This window comes from Electrona antarctica, assembly GCF_951216825.1.
Source record: "Electrona antarctica genome assembly, chromosome: 11".
NCBI lineage: Eukaryota > Metazoa > Chordata > Actinopteri > Myctophiformes > Myctophidae > Electrona > Electrona antarctica.
This window is the reverse complement of record NC_136792.1, coordinates 19,541,427-19,561,328: the sequence shown is the minus strand read 5'-3', so window position 1 is coordinate 19,561,328 and position 19,902 is coordinate 19,541,427. Positions and strand designations below refer to the sequence as shown.

General features: G+C 39.4%; 3 protein-coding genes across 3 annotated transcripts; all 3 read right to left on the bottom strand.

Moving 5' to 3' along the window:
- Positions 1 to 3,096: 3,096 nt before the first annotated feature.
- LOC306932029 (olfactory receptor 52B2-like) lies at positions 3,097 to 4,035 on the bottom strand (the record flags this gene model as incomplete). Its single annotated transcript, XM_079513734.1, has 1 exon — positions 3,097 to 4,035. One exon carries the CDS (start codon positions 4,033 to 4,035, stop codon positions 3,097 to 3,099), a length of 939 nt encoding a protein of 312 aa, XP_079369860.1.
- Positions 4,036 to 10,267: 6,232 nt separating this feature from the next.
- On the bottom strand, positions 10,268 to 11,227 carry LOC306932028 (olfactory receptor 52B2-like; the record flags this gene model as incomplete). Its single annotated transcript, XM_079513733.1, has 1 exon — positions 10,268 to 11,227. The coding sequence occupies one exon, from the start codon at positions 11,225 to 11,227 to the stop codon at positions 10,268 to 10,270; it is 960 nt and encodes a 319-aa protein (XP_079369859.1).
- Positions 11,228 to 16,148: 4,921 nt separating this feature from the next.
- Positions 16,149 to 17,099, bottom strand: LOC306932027 (olfactory receptor 52E8-like; the record flags this gene model as incomplete). The annotated part of the gene is made up of 1 exon (XM_079513732.1): positions 16,149 to 17,099. The coding sequence occupies one exon, from the start codon at positions 17,097 to 17,099 to the stop codon at positions 16,149 to 16,151; it is 951 nt and encodes a 316-aa protein (XP_079369858.1).
- Positions 17,100 to 19,902: the final 2,803 nt, after the last annotated feature.

Sequence of the window (19,902 nt, the reverse complement as noted above, 5' to 3'; positions counted from 1 at the left end):
GGGAAGGTCAGTGTAACTGTGGATGACATAGTTAGACATGATGATGATGATGATGATGATGATGATGATGAAACTATCAACAGTATAAAATGTAATATTAATCAATTTATGGCTATTATTAGGCCTACTATAAATTAAGAAATAATGTTCTGGGGTACTTATGTACGATACATATATGATACTTTTACTGTTGTACTTTTTCCATATGTAATTATTGTTTTATTTAGTGTGTATAGATACTAGGCATATTTACCTTTTGAGTTCTGTCGAAATGACAGATCTGAAAGAAAGAAATCTATGTATAGAAATTATTTGGAAAATCAAATAAACATGATCTACCACACATCGTCGGTTTTATTTGAGTTTAGTTGCATCAATATTGGTCCCACGTTTAAGACATTAAAAGTTATGACATTATTTTGATATGACGCTGAGCACAGGTCAGTATGTTAAATATTACACCCGTTTTATAGAGTCTATTTCTGCCCGAGGTTTCTTCCAGTTAAAGCAGCACTACTATATGTAACGTTTCTCTTCTACCCTGGATTTGAACCTGGTTTCCTGCACAGACATTTTTACCATTGAGCTAATAGAGCCGCCCAGCTGCTTGCTCAGGAAGTAGGCTACCAGGTTCTATAGTAAGGGTGGGCAGCCAATGAGCCATATGCCAGCCTGCACTGTGTCGAGGGAAAGAGAGAGGAGAGAGACAGAGAAAGAGAGGGAGGGAGACGGCTTAAATTATCTAGGTTCCATCCTGGAGGCAAATCTTTCCGGTGATAAAATGGCCACCAACATAATCAGAAAAGTCAACCAAAGAACAAGATTCCTGTACAGGATCTCTGCACTGGTCAACAAAAACCCCTTGAAGACCCTAACAGGAGCCCTTGTACAATGTTTCTTCGACTATGCATGCACCTCGGTACCACAGAACCTCAAAGGCCCTTAAAACAAGGCTTCAGACTTCCCAAAACAAACTGGTCAGGCTACTACTTGGCCTCACTCCCCGAACCACCTCACCCCATCTACGGACATCTGCAATTCGAATCTGGCCCCTGTCTGAGCTCCCCCCATCCCTTTCTATATACTGTACATGTTTTTTCCCTTTGTTACTTTCTTTATATGATGATTTCCAATGCTTTATCATGGATCGTCCACAAAGTAGCAGTTTTTGTATTGACTTGCCCTAAAGGGCGAGGTCGGACTCGCATGCACTGGCCGTATGGAGCGTGTCTTGAGTGTACAGGGTTTGATGAGGTCAGATCAACATATGGAATGTCAGAACAGGTCAACTCCGTATACAGTCTGGAGCAATGGAAAAGCTATCATGAGTAAAATGTAAAGAGGAAGTGGAGCCTTCTGGCCTGGGAGAACAGCTAGCAGCTGATTTCTGTTTTGATTAAGCATTCCATCATGCGCGAAGCACGTCGGCTATAGATGGCTGTTTCAACCAATCAGATTGCTTCCTTGAAACGACCTGTTGTATAATGGCTGATATAGCAGGATGGATGTTGTTGCACTGGCATGTTACTGTATTCAATTCAGTGAACTATATCCTCGCACCGATCTTCTGACTTCGATAAGTTGAATCCTCTGCCATCCCTTTATTTCCCTTTCAAAATGACAATAAACAACACTATGACATGGTTATTTATTTTGTCTCCAAACCAGAACATTTTGACATCAATAATATTGTTTTATTTTATCATGGAAGGAAAAGAAGACCTCTGAGATGCTAAGATGAAAGCTAAATTTTGCTTCATGGGTGTTTTGCTTGTTCTTTGAGTGTCACTATTTTCTCATCTTTTTCAGAGGATCATACAACAAGCTCAATATTTGGGCACTTTTAAGCATTACAGTGGGAGAAGAAATCCTAAAACAAACAACAAAACAACAAGCAAACAAATAACTAAATGAATAAGAATAATAACAATAATTCATGAAAATAAAATATGGCAACAGACCTTAAAAGTACAATTTGTAGTATAATCTGATTATTTAACACTGAAGCTGAGCAGTAGACTAAAGAGCACTCTGTGTGCAGCACTCCATAATGCACTTATTTCTAAGTAGTTCATCAGACAATGAACAATAAAGTACCGTATTTTTGAGGGCCCTCCTATATTCACTTATTCAGCTATTAGTGTAGATTTTCGTCTTACACAAACATTCAATTCCCATTGACAATGAATGGAAAGTTTATGTCATATGTGAACAAACAAATCGGCCATTTCTGTCCTACACAAAGATTAAATTCCCATTGACAATGAATGGAGAATTTACGTCATATGTGTCTTAGCAAATAGACATGTTATGTCATGATGATGTATGATGATAAGAGCGCCCCTCACACAGGTGCGATTTTTAACAATTCATTTTAACTCATCACAGCCTCATAGAAAGCACAAGTAATTCAAGTGTGTATTGCTATAAAGTACCGGTAAGTAATCAATAGCCTATGATATCAGAATACATGATGGAAGAGCACAAACAAATACAAAATTGGGTAGTGAAGAAAATAAAAGAGAGAGAAAAATAAACTAGTGACAACTTAACAAGTGTCAGCTTGTTCACTATTTCTTTCATTTCAAAATCTTTTTATTCAGGTTTTTGTAACAGAAGCCCAGGGGCAAGTATTAAACAGACATATCAAATGTAAAAATAAAACTCAATCCCCTATCCCACCCTCTCCCCACCCACAAACCCAAGGATAGTCGGAAAAACAGTCTGGAGGAAATAAATATATCTATATACACATATACACAAAAATACATGCATACATAATTACAAAAAAATTAAATAAAAAGATAATAATAATAATAAGATAGCAGAGCAGATTTTTCATAGCAGAGCAGATTTTGTTTCTGTTGTGGTTTGGTGTTGGCCAACGCTTGTTCACTATTTCTAATGACAAATACAATATGCATGCTGTATATGAATTTGATTTGCGGTATCACATCTCAAGTCAACAAGTGTAAGCTCAGAATTGGCTATTAGGGAATAATACAAGACAAGAACACAATATGTACAGGTATCACTACATATACACATTCAGCGTAATTCAGTGTAAAATTCAACAATATGAATGTACTCTATACACTAGAGAGGAAATATGGTTTTGCTAAAAAAGTGGATTACTTTATTTCTGATATCTTTTGTTTTCAGACCATAAATGATTGGATTCAATGTTGGGGGGAAAATTAATGTTGAGACCCCTATGAACCTCCTCAAATGTGGTGAAATATTCTTCAGTCTGTATGATATAATTGTAAAAAGGCCCAAACACTCCAAGAGAAGGAAGACAATTAAATGTGTCGCGCAGGTCTGCAGTGCTTTGGCCCTTGTATCAGACCGTTTGCTTCTAAAACATGCAATAAGGATCTGAAGATATGTATACAGAATTGTCCCATTGCTTATTATCTGTGTAACAGCAACTGTAAAAAGACCATAAATGTTATTGATGGTTGTGTTTGCACATACAAGAGTCAACAAGGATGGGTTGTCACAGTAGACGTGTGTCATCACAGATCTACAGCGAGGTAATCGTAACAGAAGGATAAAGAGCACGCCCATCAAAAGCAAATTCAGAAGCCATACTATGGTTATTATTTTCATCATGTAGGAGTTCGTCATAATAGTGGTGTATTTCAATGGCAAACATATGGCAATATATCTATCATAGGCCATAGCAGTCAAAATGAACACAGCCCCTACCCCATATATGTGAATGAAGAAAGCTTGGGTCACACAGGCAGAGAAATGCATGGTCTTGGTGTCCAGTAGTATTTCTTTGAGGACCTGAGGAAAGAGTGCTGTTGAGCCTATGAGATCATTGATGGGAAGATTCAGCAATAGAAGATACATGGGCTGGTGAAGGCTCTTGTTAAGGACAATGGTCAGGATTAGAACAAGATTACAGAAAAGTATAACCATGTAACTTAGAGTTGCAAAAATAAATGCAGGAAATACACTTTCAGGGGAGAGATCGAAGCCTTTCAGTGTCAAAGAAAATGATGTGTTGTAATAGTAGTCCACCATTGTTCCAGCCTAAAATAAAACACATAGGATATTATCACAACATGTTATCACAATTTTAGGAAATAGATGTGGAATGATTGATGCAGTTAAATATAAAACATGATGATTAATGAGAAAAAAAACTCACCAAATGATTTCCAGAATAAGGTAAGTGAGATTTCTTCACTTCTCTCACTGTCTCCACTTTACAACATTATCATTTCAATTTACTTCGACATGACAGTATGTTCCTAAACGATCATTTATGGAAATAACAGTGTTTTGCACCAAAACTTCAAAGCAACTGTGTTGAAGACAAAAGTTTAAATGTCTGTATTCTTGCTCCTCCTGCAGCTCTGTACTTGGGGGCTTTATACTACATAAAGCTCTCTTGGGAACAATGAGGTGTTGTGAAGTCAAGTGGCTCTATAGAGACTATTGTCTAAACAATATTAATCAAGTTTGTCACCATGGTTTGAAAATTATAAGGTAGTAACTATAGCCCACTTGCACTTTATTTGTTTATAGGCTATGGGGCAAAACAACAATATTAAGTGACATATGAGTATGAGTAACCTTAGTTCTATAGAAAAGAATACCAGCACTCACTTTTTATCCATTTAGGATTTAGGATCAGCAACAATGTTGTTGCTGCTGCTGTGGGGCTGGCAGTGGTATTCCTTTCTATAGTATAGACTCTCTACCAGAACCGTGCACCCGATATTCTCTTACTGTGAACTACTCAACTGAGTCTGAGTGCTTGCTTCTCCTCTCTTCAAGTTAAGCTTGGTTCTACCCTGACACTTACAGTAATGTGCTTGGGTTTTGCTTGCGTGACAGGATATTGTAATCGTTCCTGTCTGTTTGTTTGTTAACACGATAACAGGCAGATTTCCAGAAAACTTGGGAGATGTTCTGGGTAAAAAAGCGCAAGGCAACAATCTTGAAAGATATCCTACTGCCAATGAAACAAATGTAATACTGCCAATAAAATACAGTAGGTTAGTTTGGAGGAAAAGGCTAGTTCTGTGTATCTGTATAATGGCTTTGTGACAATGAGTGTGGATCCTCTGCTGTCATGTACATTAATTTATGATTGTTTCTTAGATATTGCTGGTGATTAATAAGCGGCTGTTTATGTACGAGTAATGTACAGAAATTTGTTTTACCAAAATCGGCCTCATGGTGGCGCTATAACCGGCAGTTGTGGCATTTCTTCCTCAGCCTAGTGGGAATGTGTGTGCAAAATTTCACAGAAATCGCACACTGTGTTTTTAAAATTTACATTTTTATCCCACGATTTTGTAACCCATTTTTCACCCCTGTTTCAATTATCTAATGTGATCCTGGGCTCTACACACCCTCCGCCAACCTAGTCCCCATATATGGGGGACATGGGGAGAGCAACGGACTTGAACTCATGCTTCCTTCATGCCTGAGTGTTCAAGTTGCTCCTTTACACCTGACAGGGGGGAGTTTCGCTGGTTGGACGTAGCGCGTGGAAGGAACACGTTATTCCAGCCAGTTCCTTTCCCCTCCATCAGGCGCCCCGGCTGGCCAGGGAGAGGCAGTTTAGAGACCAGGATTACTGCATGTTTTTTGTGAGGGTACCTACCCTAGGGGACATGGGGAGAACATGCAAACTCCACACAGAAAGGCCCTTTCACCAACCCCGCCTCGGGTATGGGCACTGATGACGGAGGAGGAGGAAACACGCCGCCAGCATCCACAGCGTCCTGAGCGAGAATCAAACCCAGGACCCAGAACCCAGGAACTGTGCCCTTCGCACGCTGTGTTAATGATTTGATTTTGCATTTGCATTTTGATGGAAATGGACAAATCCTGCAAACTTTGGAAGGCAATCTTAGCGATTGGGGATGGAATATGGGGAAGCGGACATGTCCGTATTGATCACATGACTGTAGAGATAGTGTATATCAATTTGCGTGATGTATGGATAAAATCTGTACGAGTAATATAAAGAAATGTGTTTTGTTGAAATTGGCCTCATGGTGGCGCTATAAAAGGCCATTGTGGAAAGATTGGGGCAGAGGTTCGTCGTTGGCATCCAGGGAGTGCACAGTTTGACATTGACCGGGCCAACGGTGCCGGAGATTAGCTGAATGCAGATTGCATACAGCTACAGACGGATGGACGTCCGTCCGTCCGTGTGTGTGTGTGTGTGTGTGTGTGTGTGTGTGTGTGTGTGTGTGTGTGTGTGTGTGTGTGTGTGTGTGTGTGTGTGTGTGTGTGTGTGTGTGTGCAGCTGTCCGGAGTGCAAAGCAGAGTGCAAGACGGAGTGCAAGACGGAGTGCAAAACATACTCTCTCCCCATGCCTTCTGCCTGGTGGATGATGGATTTATAGCTGAGGCTATAAAAGGAGACCAGATACCTCGACCTTATAAGACTTCACTGGAAAAGTGAGAACCCAAAGTATCAAAACCCAAAAGATGAACTTAGAGTATTGTAAAAAACCTGAAAGGATTTTGACACAAGACACAAGCTCTTAAAGTATTTCTCAGATTTCTTTAGTTTTTCTTCAGATTCAGAGCATGTACAAATGTAAAGAAATAGAGGAGAGAGAATTCTCCTAAGTGCTCTGAATGTCATCATATCATTTTGCACAAACATATATACTGAAAAACATGTCATAGATTAGGATTCAGCTGTCACATTTCAATAGGTTGAAAGGCCCCATCAGAGTAAGGTGTCATCAGGCTGTCATGGGCGTCCGGTGGTCTGAATCCTGTTTTCGACTTTAATCACGTTCCGTGATTAAGATTCTGTTGATGGGCCTGGGCCATGGCTCAGTGGTCCAGGCACCTTGGCTGGTAATCCAGTCTGGCAGTGTGCCGCGGGTTCGACTCCCGATCCCGACGGCCTTTACTGCATGTCTTCCCCCATCTCTCTCCCCATTTCCTGTCAGCCTACTGTCTGTCCCTCCATAAAAAAATATAAAATAAAGGCGAAAGCCACAAAAAAAAAAAAAAGGATTCTGTTGATGACGCTTTATCTCATAGGGTGAGATAGTATGTTTATCCTCATCTTTAAGGGCAAAGTTGTTGTCATGTTGTTTTCCATTTAATCTTATTTCCCTTTGGTACAATCTGGAGTGGGCGACAGCTGATAGTGGAATTAATACACACGCAAATATTGATATGATATTGATATTGATATCACTGGGTGACAGGGCAGTCCTGTGCACCAGATACAAGAAGATTTACAAGGTCTTTTTTAACATAGTAATAAGATGTGAACATAAAATATGAAACAATAAATCATAATGTAAGAAATTACCCAACACAACTTACACAGTCCTGGGTAGTTCACCCGGTTAGCGGAGATGTGCACTCTGTGGAATTTGTTTTCATTGTTGACATTCTCTGGTCAACATTTGCTTTTAAATGGACTTGACTTGACTTGACTTTTAGTTTTGTGTTTTTGCTTTCCAAAATGTTAACCCTCAAAGCCAAATGGTCATGTTGGCATAAAGTTGACAATGGCATTGTTTTGACAAGCTAGTAAGAGTATATGTTATTATTATTACCTCTGACTTCAGAAAATAAATACTTATACTTAGTATTCCATAAAACTGCATTCGGCATCCGACTTTTTTTGAGTGGACATTTTTGAGGGGTGACAAGGAAGGTAACAGGTTGTCAATGACAGGCAATTCATGGCAAGAAACAGATTGCGTGTATGGGAATAAACATGCTTCAAAATAAAAGCAATGCCGTTTTAGTCCACACAAGGTCGAATTTGAAAGTATGTTATATTTTCTAATTTCCAAGTAACCTTTCAAGGGTCAGTCAGAGTCAGCCAAAGGGCCGTATTTGGCCCCCAGGCCGTATAATGCCCAGGTCTAAAGTTGAATTAATAACACATTTATATACAGTGCCTTTTTCCCCAATGTATTTTTATTGATGTTCTGACATTTCACATTTGATTTGATACAGTATGTATAGAACCACCCTAACATAACTCAGAAAAATAGCAGGTCCCACAATATACAAATAGACAATACTTTAAACATAAAAAAGAGAAAAGAAAAAGGAAGTAAGACATACAAGTACACCATCTGTTTTGATATGACTATGATTTCAGGTTACCATAGTCTTTTTTTCCACATAATGTTCAATAAGGTACATTTGGCTCAGTCTAGAGGGGTCCACTGCATCTAAGACTGGCTGCCATACCCTTGTGAACCCTTCCATGTTATCACGAAGGATACGAGTCAGTTTCGAGATACGAGTGTCCCTATGAATGGAAAGCTTGAGTATGGTCTTTCTTGCTATGTATAATATTCCAATTAACTTAGCGTTGTGTCTGTTCCTTGCACTGGATACCTTAGCAGCTGCTAGTTCGTCCGTGTAGCTAGTAATACACACTGGACTCTGGAGAGGTGACATGTCCAAATTATATATGCCATTAAGGTATCCAGCTCATTTTTCACCTTATTCTAAAACACTTATCTTTGTACATTTCCAAAACATACAGTATGTGCATATACGTATCCAACTAACTTCTGTGTCACATTTATTACAGTTAGGAGAACTAAGACCAAGCTTACTTATACAGTGCTTTTGACTACAATGCTGAATTAAATCACAGGCCTTCAGCCATTTATCTATGCTTGCCATCAGTTTTAAAACTACAAGCTATGTCTACATAACACATTATAATGGGGTGACTATCTAATCTAATCTAATAATCTTTATTTATATAGCACCTTTCATATATAGAATGCAACTCAAAGTGCTTTACACAACAAAAGAAAGATCATCAAAAGAAAAAAGGATAGCATAACGAAACAAATCAAATTAACAGAAAACTAAGAAAGAACTGAAAAATGCCCACAGAATATCTGTCAGATGAATTATTGTAATAAGCAAGGCAGAATAAATATGTTTCAAGATTACGCTTATCAGGCATAAAGAAGCGACTGACAAAAAGTTCTCTCCTTCTCTGCCAAGGACAACATTGGACGACATTAATTAATGATCACAGACCGCCAAGGACGACATTGGACGAGATACCGGTATAGGCTTTTATACTGTTTTTTTCAGCGTATGTGAACGCACCGGTTATATTCCATCCAGGTCCCGACCGATCGAAAAAACCCTTGGAATTGAGCTCAGATTGAGTTGATCATACAAAACATCGATGTTTTTGGAGCTCAATAAAAACAATTGGCGACCGGGCTGTTGTGCTCACTGACCATGTATCTAGGGTGCACCCCTGAAATGCTTCCATGGACCCGGAAGTGCGTCAATTTTGTCGGTCTCTCTTCTTAAAGGAGCTAGTGGCTGCAGTAAGTTTCTTATACTGGTTAAGCTAATAACATGATACATGCATGCATATAAGAGTTTGATCAATTCATTTTGAAGATACAGCGTGACACAATATGCAATTTGGTTCTGTATACTTTGATTGATTGATTGATTGATTGAAAATTGTATTAACAGTTTGCAGAATTACAGTACATTTCAAGCACAAACTCAATACAAAGGCTGTTAACTGTGAGTGGACGACCCAATTAAGCATTACACTTGTTTACAACAGGGTCCACCATGTTCAATTCATCAAAACATTTAGAGACGTACAAATAGACACTTCTATATAGACAAAGAACAGTACAGGAATTCATCATAATGGAGGTAAAAAGGGAAAAGAAACATATATAGTGAGGGGAAAAGGGTGGGGTGGGGCGGCGGGGGGTGATTCAGATTTTACGGGGGCCAGTTTCGAATTGCAGCCATCCGTAGGTGCCCTTTGAGAGCGGTTTTGAAGGAGTCAAGGGATTCGCATGTCTTAATGACTGTTGGTAGGGCGTTCCACATTTTGGTGGCATAGGAGCGAAAAGAATTTAGTCCCTTGTTTGTGCCGAATCTGGGTTGAACATGGTTCGTTGCACTCCCTCTGGTGTTGTGGGTGTGGACTTCGTTAACATTAAGGAAGTATCTACACAGGTACATGGGTATTGAATCTTGTGGACCAGACCCATTGCAAGATGCTGTACTCTGTCGCCGACCCTAAGCCATGCCAGTCTGTTTAAGTGGGCACCTGGGGGGACCTCATGTTTTTGTATTGCCTTGGTGTTATGTGCTCTGTGTTGTTTGTGATGAGGGTGTTGAACAGACTGGGTGTTGAACAGACTGTGAAGACGAATATCCTTCGGGACAATAAAGATTATTATTGATATATGATTATTATTATTAAAGCCAACATCCAGGTCTGTGTTTCTGATTACTGTCAGGTGGATTTCCCTTTATAAATAAATTTAGATTTCTCTTTTAACATGGTCATTATGTTTTGCTTAATTTCTTTTGTTCGTAGTCCATATACAAGAGGATTCACAATAGGGGGGAAAACCAAAATGGACACACCTAAAGCCCTTCTCAGGTAAGGGGACGAATCTTCAAAACGATGAGCAATCAGAGTACAGGCAGTGTTTAATTCTAGCAATAAGAACACTACCAGATGTGTACCACATGTGTGGATGGCTTTCACCCTGGCATCTGACTGGTTATTCTTTATGCATGTAATCAGAATCTGGATGTACGTGAAAGTGATCAATAGCAATGATCCCCCTTGGATAAGAGCTGTAATAAACAACCCATAGTAGTTATTCACAGAAGTGTCTCCACAGAGGAGTTTCACCAAAGATGGATTATTGCAGTACATATCCACAATGTTCCTCCTGCAGATCTTTAACCGTGTGGCCAGACCAAGCAGCAATAATATCAAGGTGAAATCTATGAGCCATACAATTACAATAATTCTTACCAAGTTGTTTTGAGTCATGACAGAGTTATATCTCAGGGGCCAGCATATAGCAACATAGCGATCGTATGCCATGGCAGTCAAGAACAGTAAATTTCCTGTACCGTAAAGATGAAGGAGCAAAGCCTGGGTAAAGCATGCCGGATAAGTAATAGATCTGTTCTGTAATATGATGCTGAGCACAAGTTGAGGGAAAAAAGCTGTAGCACCCATAATGTCACATATAGGCAAGTTGAAGAGCAGGATAAACATTGGCTTATGCAGTGTTCTTTTCATGGCAATAGTTGTTAATAACAGCAAATTACAAAAGAGAATGAAAAAATATGTAAGAGTCCCAAAAATGAATGCTGGATAAACCATTGCAGGAGATAGGTCTAATGGCATCATGGTCAGTAATGTTCCATTCATAAGCGAGGTGTTAGTCACCATGATTATATCATGCTGTTAATGCAAAAGAAACGAAAAACAAAGTAGTGAATTTAAGCACCTGCTTTCAATGAAGAGACAACTTCTGACTAAATCAATATTATCATTAACAAATACAGACCATTATCTTATAATGAATGATGTTAAGATCACGATACGTTATCCTACCTATTCCTCCACCACAGTGGAGATTTTAGTGTAGCACATGCTATTTTATTGGGATTTAGAAGGACAACCCATTAGATTGCCCAAGAGTGCAGGTCTCATACTTTATTATTCTATACAATATACTTAGTTACTGTCACGTTCTGGCTCTCCACAAACCGTATGTGTCTCCATGCTGGCCACTCCCACATTCAATTCCACCACACTACAGTCCCATTTACACACCTGTGGACCTCTATGGGGACCTACCACAGGTCACAGACAAAGTCAGAGAGAGAAAGCAAAGCAAAGCAAAGTTACTATATTTACCCAGGGTATCTGGGCTAAGCTCAAGAACTTGTTTCCAGCCAGGCCCTGCTCATATAGAACATTTCATGGTAGTGGTAGTTGAGCCTTGCTCAAGGGCACTTCAGCGGTGGTAATTTGAACGTGTCGGACCGCTGATTCGAACTGGCGACCTTCCGGTATCAAGACCGCTCCGCAATCCGTTCGGCCACCGCTGCCACGAAGGATGAGGGCACTGGGGCACTGCGTCAGGCACCCAGAATTTGAGGCAAGTAAATTAACTACTGTATATGGGAGCCAACCCAGGGTAAAGTCAGGAGGGGAAAGAAGCGTACCACCTACGTAGACGTACTGCGGCGCGACAGCTTAGCTACAGTAACAACACTACAGAGCTCAGGAACCTGATGTTAGATAGGAAATTGTCGAGGGCAGCGATCCAGGAATCGCAAGTTAATTTGGTGTTGGCTAGGCCTCACTCTCGCAGTAACTAACTTAGGCCTACACAATTGTCTCCAACTGCCTCATCAGCCCAACAGTTTCCTTCTCATTACTCACCTGTGGCAACTTCCCCAATCAAGCCACAACCTATAAAACTGGAGTCTTTTTAAGTATCTTGATGATTATAGTGACTGTGTTTGCCTTATTTTGGACTGCCTTCTTGGTTTTGACCTCTGCCTGCTTCACGTTGTAAGCTTTTCCCTTTTGTTTGGTCGTTATTAAACTCTTGCAAAGTAGTCTGCCTGTGTTGCCTGCAGTTGGGTTCTACTTTAGCACACCGTAACAGTTGATTACATAGCACGGAAAACCTTTCACCAAGACTAGGTCCACCGAACCATCCTATCGGTGGGACAGTTTGTTTAATGGCGCGATGGCTGAGGGGACACAACTCTTACTAAGGGCCGATTCATACTCCTATTTTACCGCTGTTTCAGCGCTGTAGTGCCAAAATGATTTCGGCTCGTCAGACATTTTCAGTAGCACCGAAGAGCCGACTTTAGGACGGTTCCCGCCCCTCCCGAACCTCAAATGACGTCACATTGTAGGCTCTACAGAGCCGAACCGACTTTTATTCGGCTCTAAAATAGGAGTATGAATCGCGCCTAAAGCTGTCCTTTTTCCACGCTAAGGTTCTGTATCTCTGTCCAGATGGCATGAGGTCGAAAAAGCAATGCGGGGGTGATCAGTGTTATTTGATATCCAAAGTGCTAACCGTGTGATGGCATATCAGAGAGTATGTGGGTGTAGGAAATCCACTGATCTTGGAAGCAATACGGGTAATACTGAGAAGTTTGTTTCTTTTAGTCATGGACAGTATAGTGTGAAAACATGCGGAACAATACAACGGAACAACACAAACCCAGGTTCAAAATGTCTTTAAAGCTTTCCCTTTTACAATATGTTGCATTGTATTCATTTGTATAGCACATTTCAACAACAAGGCAATTCAAAGTCCTTTACACAAAACATTAAGTGGTTTGGTGGTTAGCACTCCCTCGGTTTGAATCCCACTGGGGGGCCGATCGGGGCCTTCCTGTGAGGTGTCTGTTCACATGAGTTTCCTCCAGATCATCCCACCAAATTACATGCTTGTTACAGGTAGTCTGCACCAGTCGTTCTCACAGTGGGGTATGGAGACCCCTGGGGGTCCTTGAGGGTATTTGAGGTGTGTTAACTTAATATAGCATCAAAATCAGTTTGTCCATCGGCTGTTAATAGCAGATCTACAAGCCCAGACTGATTGTAGATCGGGTATTTCCAAAATATCTTGAATATATTTTAACAACACAAATCTTGTATGGGGTATTTTAATTTGGTGGTCCTTGACATGAGACTGTCTTAGAGATGGAGCTGGTCCCATGTAAGCATGAAAAGACACATTGGTGTCTAGGCTATCGATACTATCCTCTCTTTTACAAAGAAAAGTAAATTGATACTAATATGGCATTATAGTGCTTACTGACTCATCTGATACAGCATTGATGGGCCTATTGATGTTTAATAAGGCCTGAATAGAATACTCATATATTTTTTTGTCTCAGATTTAATTAGTAGTTGTTAAAATAAGTGCACATTCTTTATTTTATTTTTTGTAGTTTTTAACTCCTTGAATCTATTTCTGGCAAGATACAGTAGCATGGGAACAAGACGGGTGCACGGTGCACCAACAGAAGTGGACTCGAATCATGAATCATCCGTACTCATCAGTGTGCAATGTGACAGAATAGCCCCGAGTCGATGTCTAACGCAGGAGATTTCCGATATGATGCCATTCTGAGATATGAAAAAACATATTCATTTGGAAACCCAATTGGCTGGAGAAGCAATGTTTTTATTTGACAGTTTACAAGAATACAGTGTAATGAAGCAAATTCCTTCATCAGTTCCTTAATTATATGTCAGAATAACATGTCGCAGCCATATCTCTGTTTTGTAGTACAGTATAGTTGGTACATGTACACTACATTGCCATTAAGAAGACAAGTAAGACGCGCGAACGCGGGAAGCGAACGCAGCTCGTAAATTGCAAAAACAACAATTAGAATAAATGACGTAATTTGTTAAGGTTTTTTTTAAGTTATCTTTTTTTTGTGTTTAAGATTTTTTTTAAGTTAATTTTTTTTTAAGTTAATTTTTTTTTAAGTTTTTCCTTTTAAAGTTTTCCCTTTTTAAGTTTTTTTTTTTTAAGTTAAGTTTTTTTTTAAGTTAAGTTTTTTTTAAGTTTTTCCTTTTAAAGTTTTTCCTTTTTAAGTTTTTTTTTTTTTTTAAGTTAAGTTTTTTTTAAGTTAAGTTTTTCCTTTTAAAGATTTTCCTGTTGAAGTTTTTTTTTTAAGTTAAGTTTTTTTTTAAGTTAAGTTTTTTGTAAGTTAAGTTTTGTGTGTGTGTGTGTGTGTGTGTGTGCGCGTGCGTGCGTGCGTGCGTGTGTGTGTGTGTGTGTGCGCGTGCATGTGTGTGTGTGTTTTTGTGTGTGATACAGCTGCGCCCTCTGGTGGTGGGCGTGTGGTGTTACAGCGTGACACACAGACAGACACACACACAGACACACACACAGACAGGATCTGCTGGGTCTCATAGTAAATGCTCACTGCGTTCGCAATAAGTTACAATCATTGGTACCCTATGGCGTTAGTTTCTCTCGGTTAGATGGTTATAAAAGACTTTAGATAATATTAATTCACATTGGTGGTATGGAATATGTTCACGTTGCATACACACATGCAACATGACATAAGGATGTCTTGCTTATTTTGCAAGCCTGTGTGAGCTGGCCATCCAGAATGCATTCCATTGATGGATTCTATATTAGTGTGACACCACCTTAATTGGCCAGATGATATTATACAACTTTTCACTTGGTGCAGGGACTGTCTGGGCAAGCAGCTTTAAATGACCATGGCAGTGTGAAGACACATGCCAAGTCTCCCCACCTGTACCAATAAAAAAATACATATATAAACACAATGAAATATTAAGAAAGATTATAGTTAGGATGGAACACACACCACCCTTTAAAAAAAAACAAAGTAATAGTAACTGGAAATTCTTACAGAGTACTCAAGGCCATTCAGCTCAACACTTGAAATAGAAATAAAAATCAACCAAAACAAGGGGTGCTGTTGGCCTTGTGGTTAAGGCGCATATTACCACATGTAGTACAGCCTGTCAGTGAGTCATGGGTTTGATTCCTGTTCCCAGGCTATACAGTAGACTGTTTTGCTGAATGTGTATCACTCCCAGTCTCTCTCTCTCTGTTTCCTGTCACTCTACACTGTACTGTCCAAATGAAGGAACAAAATCCCCCAATAAAAACATTTAATTTCCCAAGTAAAAAAAACATCTGCAACAGGTGAAACTGTTTTGCCTATCTTCATCAAAGATGAGCATTGACGTGCAAATAGAAGCATCTTATTCTGATCACAATAATGTTTTAATCTCAGCTAATGAAGTGACCAACCATACTCATTTTCCCATTTTACAAAAAGCATAAACAACACTACACACATTTATCATTTCAATGGTATTAATTCAAGTAATATGTCAATTACTAAATGCAAGAAACATCCCTATTTACCATAAAAATTCACATGCTCATATAGGCCTACGTTCAACCAAGCCACGGCAGCCATGGTAAGCAGGCTTGTGTATTGGATACAGGCTGTGTATACTAGAATCAAGAGTTTCATTCAACAGAGCAGGAAAGTAAACTTCAGAGGTTGTTTGAATGATAATGATTCTTCATTACTTCCATTACAATAATAAGTAAAAATAATAATAGATACGTAAAACCTTTATTGCCAAATAACACAATGACATATTCCATTTCACATACTCTATTGCCCAAAATAAATTCTCATTCTGTTTACTTTTGAAAGACTGAGATATTTCTTTAGACATTGTTGTGTCTTTGCTCAGAAGAGCATTACCAAAATAAACAATGGTACAGTAAACATTTGGTGTTATTATTTATAACAATGCTCTAAGATTTTAAATTATTAATTTTATTAATTTTAAAGACTCTAAGAAGTGTGTTTCGTATTTCACTTGAGTTCAGCCCGTATACAATTGGATTCAGCAGTGGAGGCACAATAAATATGAGCATTCCCATTGTCTTTTGCAAGTCAGCTGAGACATTTTTGAATCTGTGTGATAAAATAGTGAAAGTCCCCACAATTTCAAATATGAAGAATATAACCAACTGTGCTACACATGTGTAAATAGCTTTAGTCTTTGCCTCAGATTTCCTTGTAACCAAACAAGCAATAAGAATCTTCACGTAAGAATATACCTGAACAGTCACACTGATAAGTTGCATGGCAGCTGTGTTAAATAAACCCATGACATTGTTGATTGTGGTGTTGCCACCGCAAGTGAGCTTTAGGAGAGATGGGTTATCACAGAATACATTCAAAATTGTAAATTTGCACCTGGGAAGCCTTGTCTGCAAAGAGAAAATTGATACGATCAAAACAAAGTCAAGACCCCAAACAAGAGAGATGATACAAATGACAACTCTCGGTGTCATAAGAGAGCTGTATCGTAGTGGCATGCAGATGGCAACATACCGGTCAAAGGCCATTGCTGCCAGAATGAACAGAACTCCACCTCCATACATATGGAGCAAGAATGCCTGTAAGACGCAGAGAGGATACGAAACCTTGTTTGTCCCCATCACTATGTCAGAAAGTACCTTTGGAAGCATTGCAGTGATGCCTATCAGATCATTGAGCGGAAGGCTAAAGAGTATGAAATACATGGGTTTGTGAAGGTTCCTTTGCAAGATAATTAATGCCAACAAGGTGAGGTTGCAGAAAATGCCAATGAAATAGATTGTGAGGCCTAGAAAAAATATGGCATACTTTCCTCTGTGCGGAATAAAGAATGGGTCCAGACTTAGCTCAGTACTGAACCAGAAGGATCTGTTTTCCATATCTTAGCTGTGTTCCTTTAAACCTTTACAAGGAAAAATTGTCATGAAATCGAAATACACTAAACCAAGCATTTACAAAGTATAGGCTTGAGCTGCATCTTCCAGTTAAAACGTGACTTGTCGCAAAGTGCTGCAACTTCTGATGTTGAGAACTGGCCGTCTGTCTTAAATATCACCACCAGGCTTGTTTACTTCAACCTCTGAATCCCTTGAGATCATATAGTTTAAGTTCACCCTCATTTCCTTCAGCAAAGTTTAAAGACATAACAGCTGACACTGCTTCAGGTTATCAGTGATAAAAAGAAATTACAAATCTGTAAGTAGTAAGTATATATATTGAAATAGCTTATATTTGAAAGTGTTTTGACAATTTCTATGCTGTACTGTACATAGCATTAGCCCACTTGAAAAGCCACGAATACAATTGTATTTTGGTGTGTTAATAAAATGTGATGTTTTTGCACTTCTGAGTGTTTGGTATGTGCGTAGGATAAAGACCCTCTGTTGACAACAAATTAATAAAGAACTCCTGCCTTATTGTGATTAGAACTTAAAATGAGAATCAAGCGGGAAGTTGGTCGGATCAGCGCATCTAGAACATCGAGAAAACCACAAATCTCTATGGACTGGAGTACCCTGTCAATTATGTCATAATTCGTCGTACTGACGTCACTTTCGTCCTGGACTCCATATTTGGGCATGCCTGACACGGAACTCCATTTATGGTCATAAAAGGGACTCAGACTGACAGATAAAGAAATCTGCATAGATTGGCATGAAAGGGATGCACACAGACAAACGGCTTAACTGGTGCTCTGACTCAGGCACAATGGGCATGTCATAAGCGTGTCATGTAGCGTCCATATCCTAGGTGGGCAAAAGGGCAAAATGGCCTTTCTGTGTGGAGTTTGCATGTTCTCCCTGTGTCCCCTAGCCCCTAGGGATAGGTACCCTCACCAAAAACATGCAGTAATCCTGGTCTCGGGGAAAGGAACTGGTTGGAATAACATGTTCCTTCCACGCACTACGTCCTACCGGGGAAACTCCCCCCTGTCAGGTGATGTCTGTACGGTTGTAATGCACGTAACTCGACAACCGTTTGCCCCACCAACTTCACATTCGACACACACGGTCCACACCCCTGCAGGGAGTGCAGTGCCAGGTATCGAGTCGGTCGGACCCACGGTTCTCCAGAACCACCACAAAAGGCTCTGGTCAGGCTCTGCCAGTGGGCCTAATGAGGCCAACTCCTTTCACCTGGGCCAGGCTCTGCCAGTGGGCCTAATGAGGCCAACTCCTTTCACCTGTGCAATTTCCAGCCTCTGCCTCAGCCAATTGAGGCTCAACAAATCAGGCTCTGCCAGTGGGCCGAATTGATTGCCAAGTACAACTTTTCAGTTTGCAGTCTTCACACACAGGCACATACACATACACAGATCTCCTTGTGGGACACTGGCTGACAGTTAAAACGGGTGCTATGACAACGTATATCATTAGGTTCCCAAGTTGCATCGTTCCCAAGTAGGCCGGTGGCCGACTGCGACGGGCACGTACAGGTCTAGTCTAGAAATAATAAAGTAAGACAAAATACATACTTTTCTATGGCTAGAGACTGCATTTCAAAACTCCACCATGCACCGGGCCTTTTCGCCTGGTGGAGATGAATATGACTATGTCATTAACATGATTACATCAGCTAGCAGAGAGTGTGTCATTATTCTGTAAAAACACACATTTATTAATGATCCCCTTTGAGATATGATTAAATGATGTGTTATTAACTGTCTCACTTTGTAATTAATCCCTTGATAATTTGGTGGCCTCTTGTTGACGATGACATTGCTTGTTGTTTGCTAATGGAGGGTGCTTTTGTTTCTCATAACTCATGGGAGACTACCATTCAAAATGAGGTCAACTATATTGTTCGCCATTGTAGGCTATTCTTGTTATAGTTGGTGTGAACTTTGCCATCCACTTGATAGACTTTTAAAACTATATTTTTATAGTTATAGTGCTCAGTGTGAATGGCCTTTTATTGTTTTTAATTTGAGTTTACAAGAGCACAAGCATTAACAAATAGGCATGTTGTCCATATACTGCAGGTCCATAAACAGTGACATAATAATAATAATAATAATAATAATAATAATAATAATAATAATAATAATAATAATAATAATAATAATAATGAGGGTTGTCCCGATCACGTGATCGGAAATCGGGGCCGATCACGTCATTTTTAAATGATCGGAATCGGATCTGGAGCAAAACAATGTGATCGGGACATCCCTATAGTATCAATATTATATCCATATCATGATATTAGACTGGATATTGTCTAGGATTTTGGATATTGTACTATTGTGATATGACATAAGTGTTCTATAAAAATATAGAGAGTTAGGGAAAAAACGGTATCGGGACACCCCGATAATAATAATAATAATAATGGTAATAATAATAATAATAATCTTCATCATCATCATGTTATTATAAATAACATTTGAATGTTTCTCAATCACAAAAATACTCTACACAGCCAAATGTATCAATTTTCATAATTGTATCCCAAGAGAACTAAAGCAGAAAGGCCAAACTAAACATGTGACTTAAATGGTCACATCAGGGCAAACGAAGTGAACTAAAAAGGGCAGTCAGGACAGACTAATCATCTCTCCACAGAGAAATGGACACAATAGACCCGGAGTTCATTGATTTTATTCTGTAAATTCATATGGCAGTGAAACTATGTGAATCTGAGGAAAAAATAAATCTCTCATGCACTACATTTCTAAGAAATGCG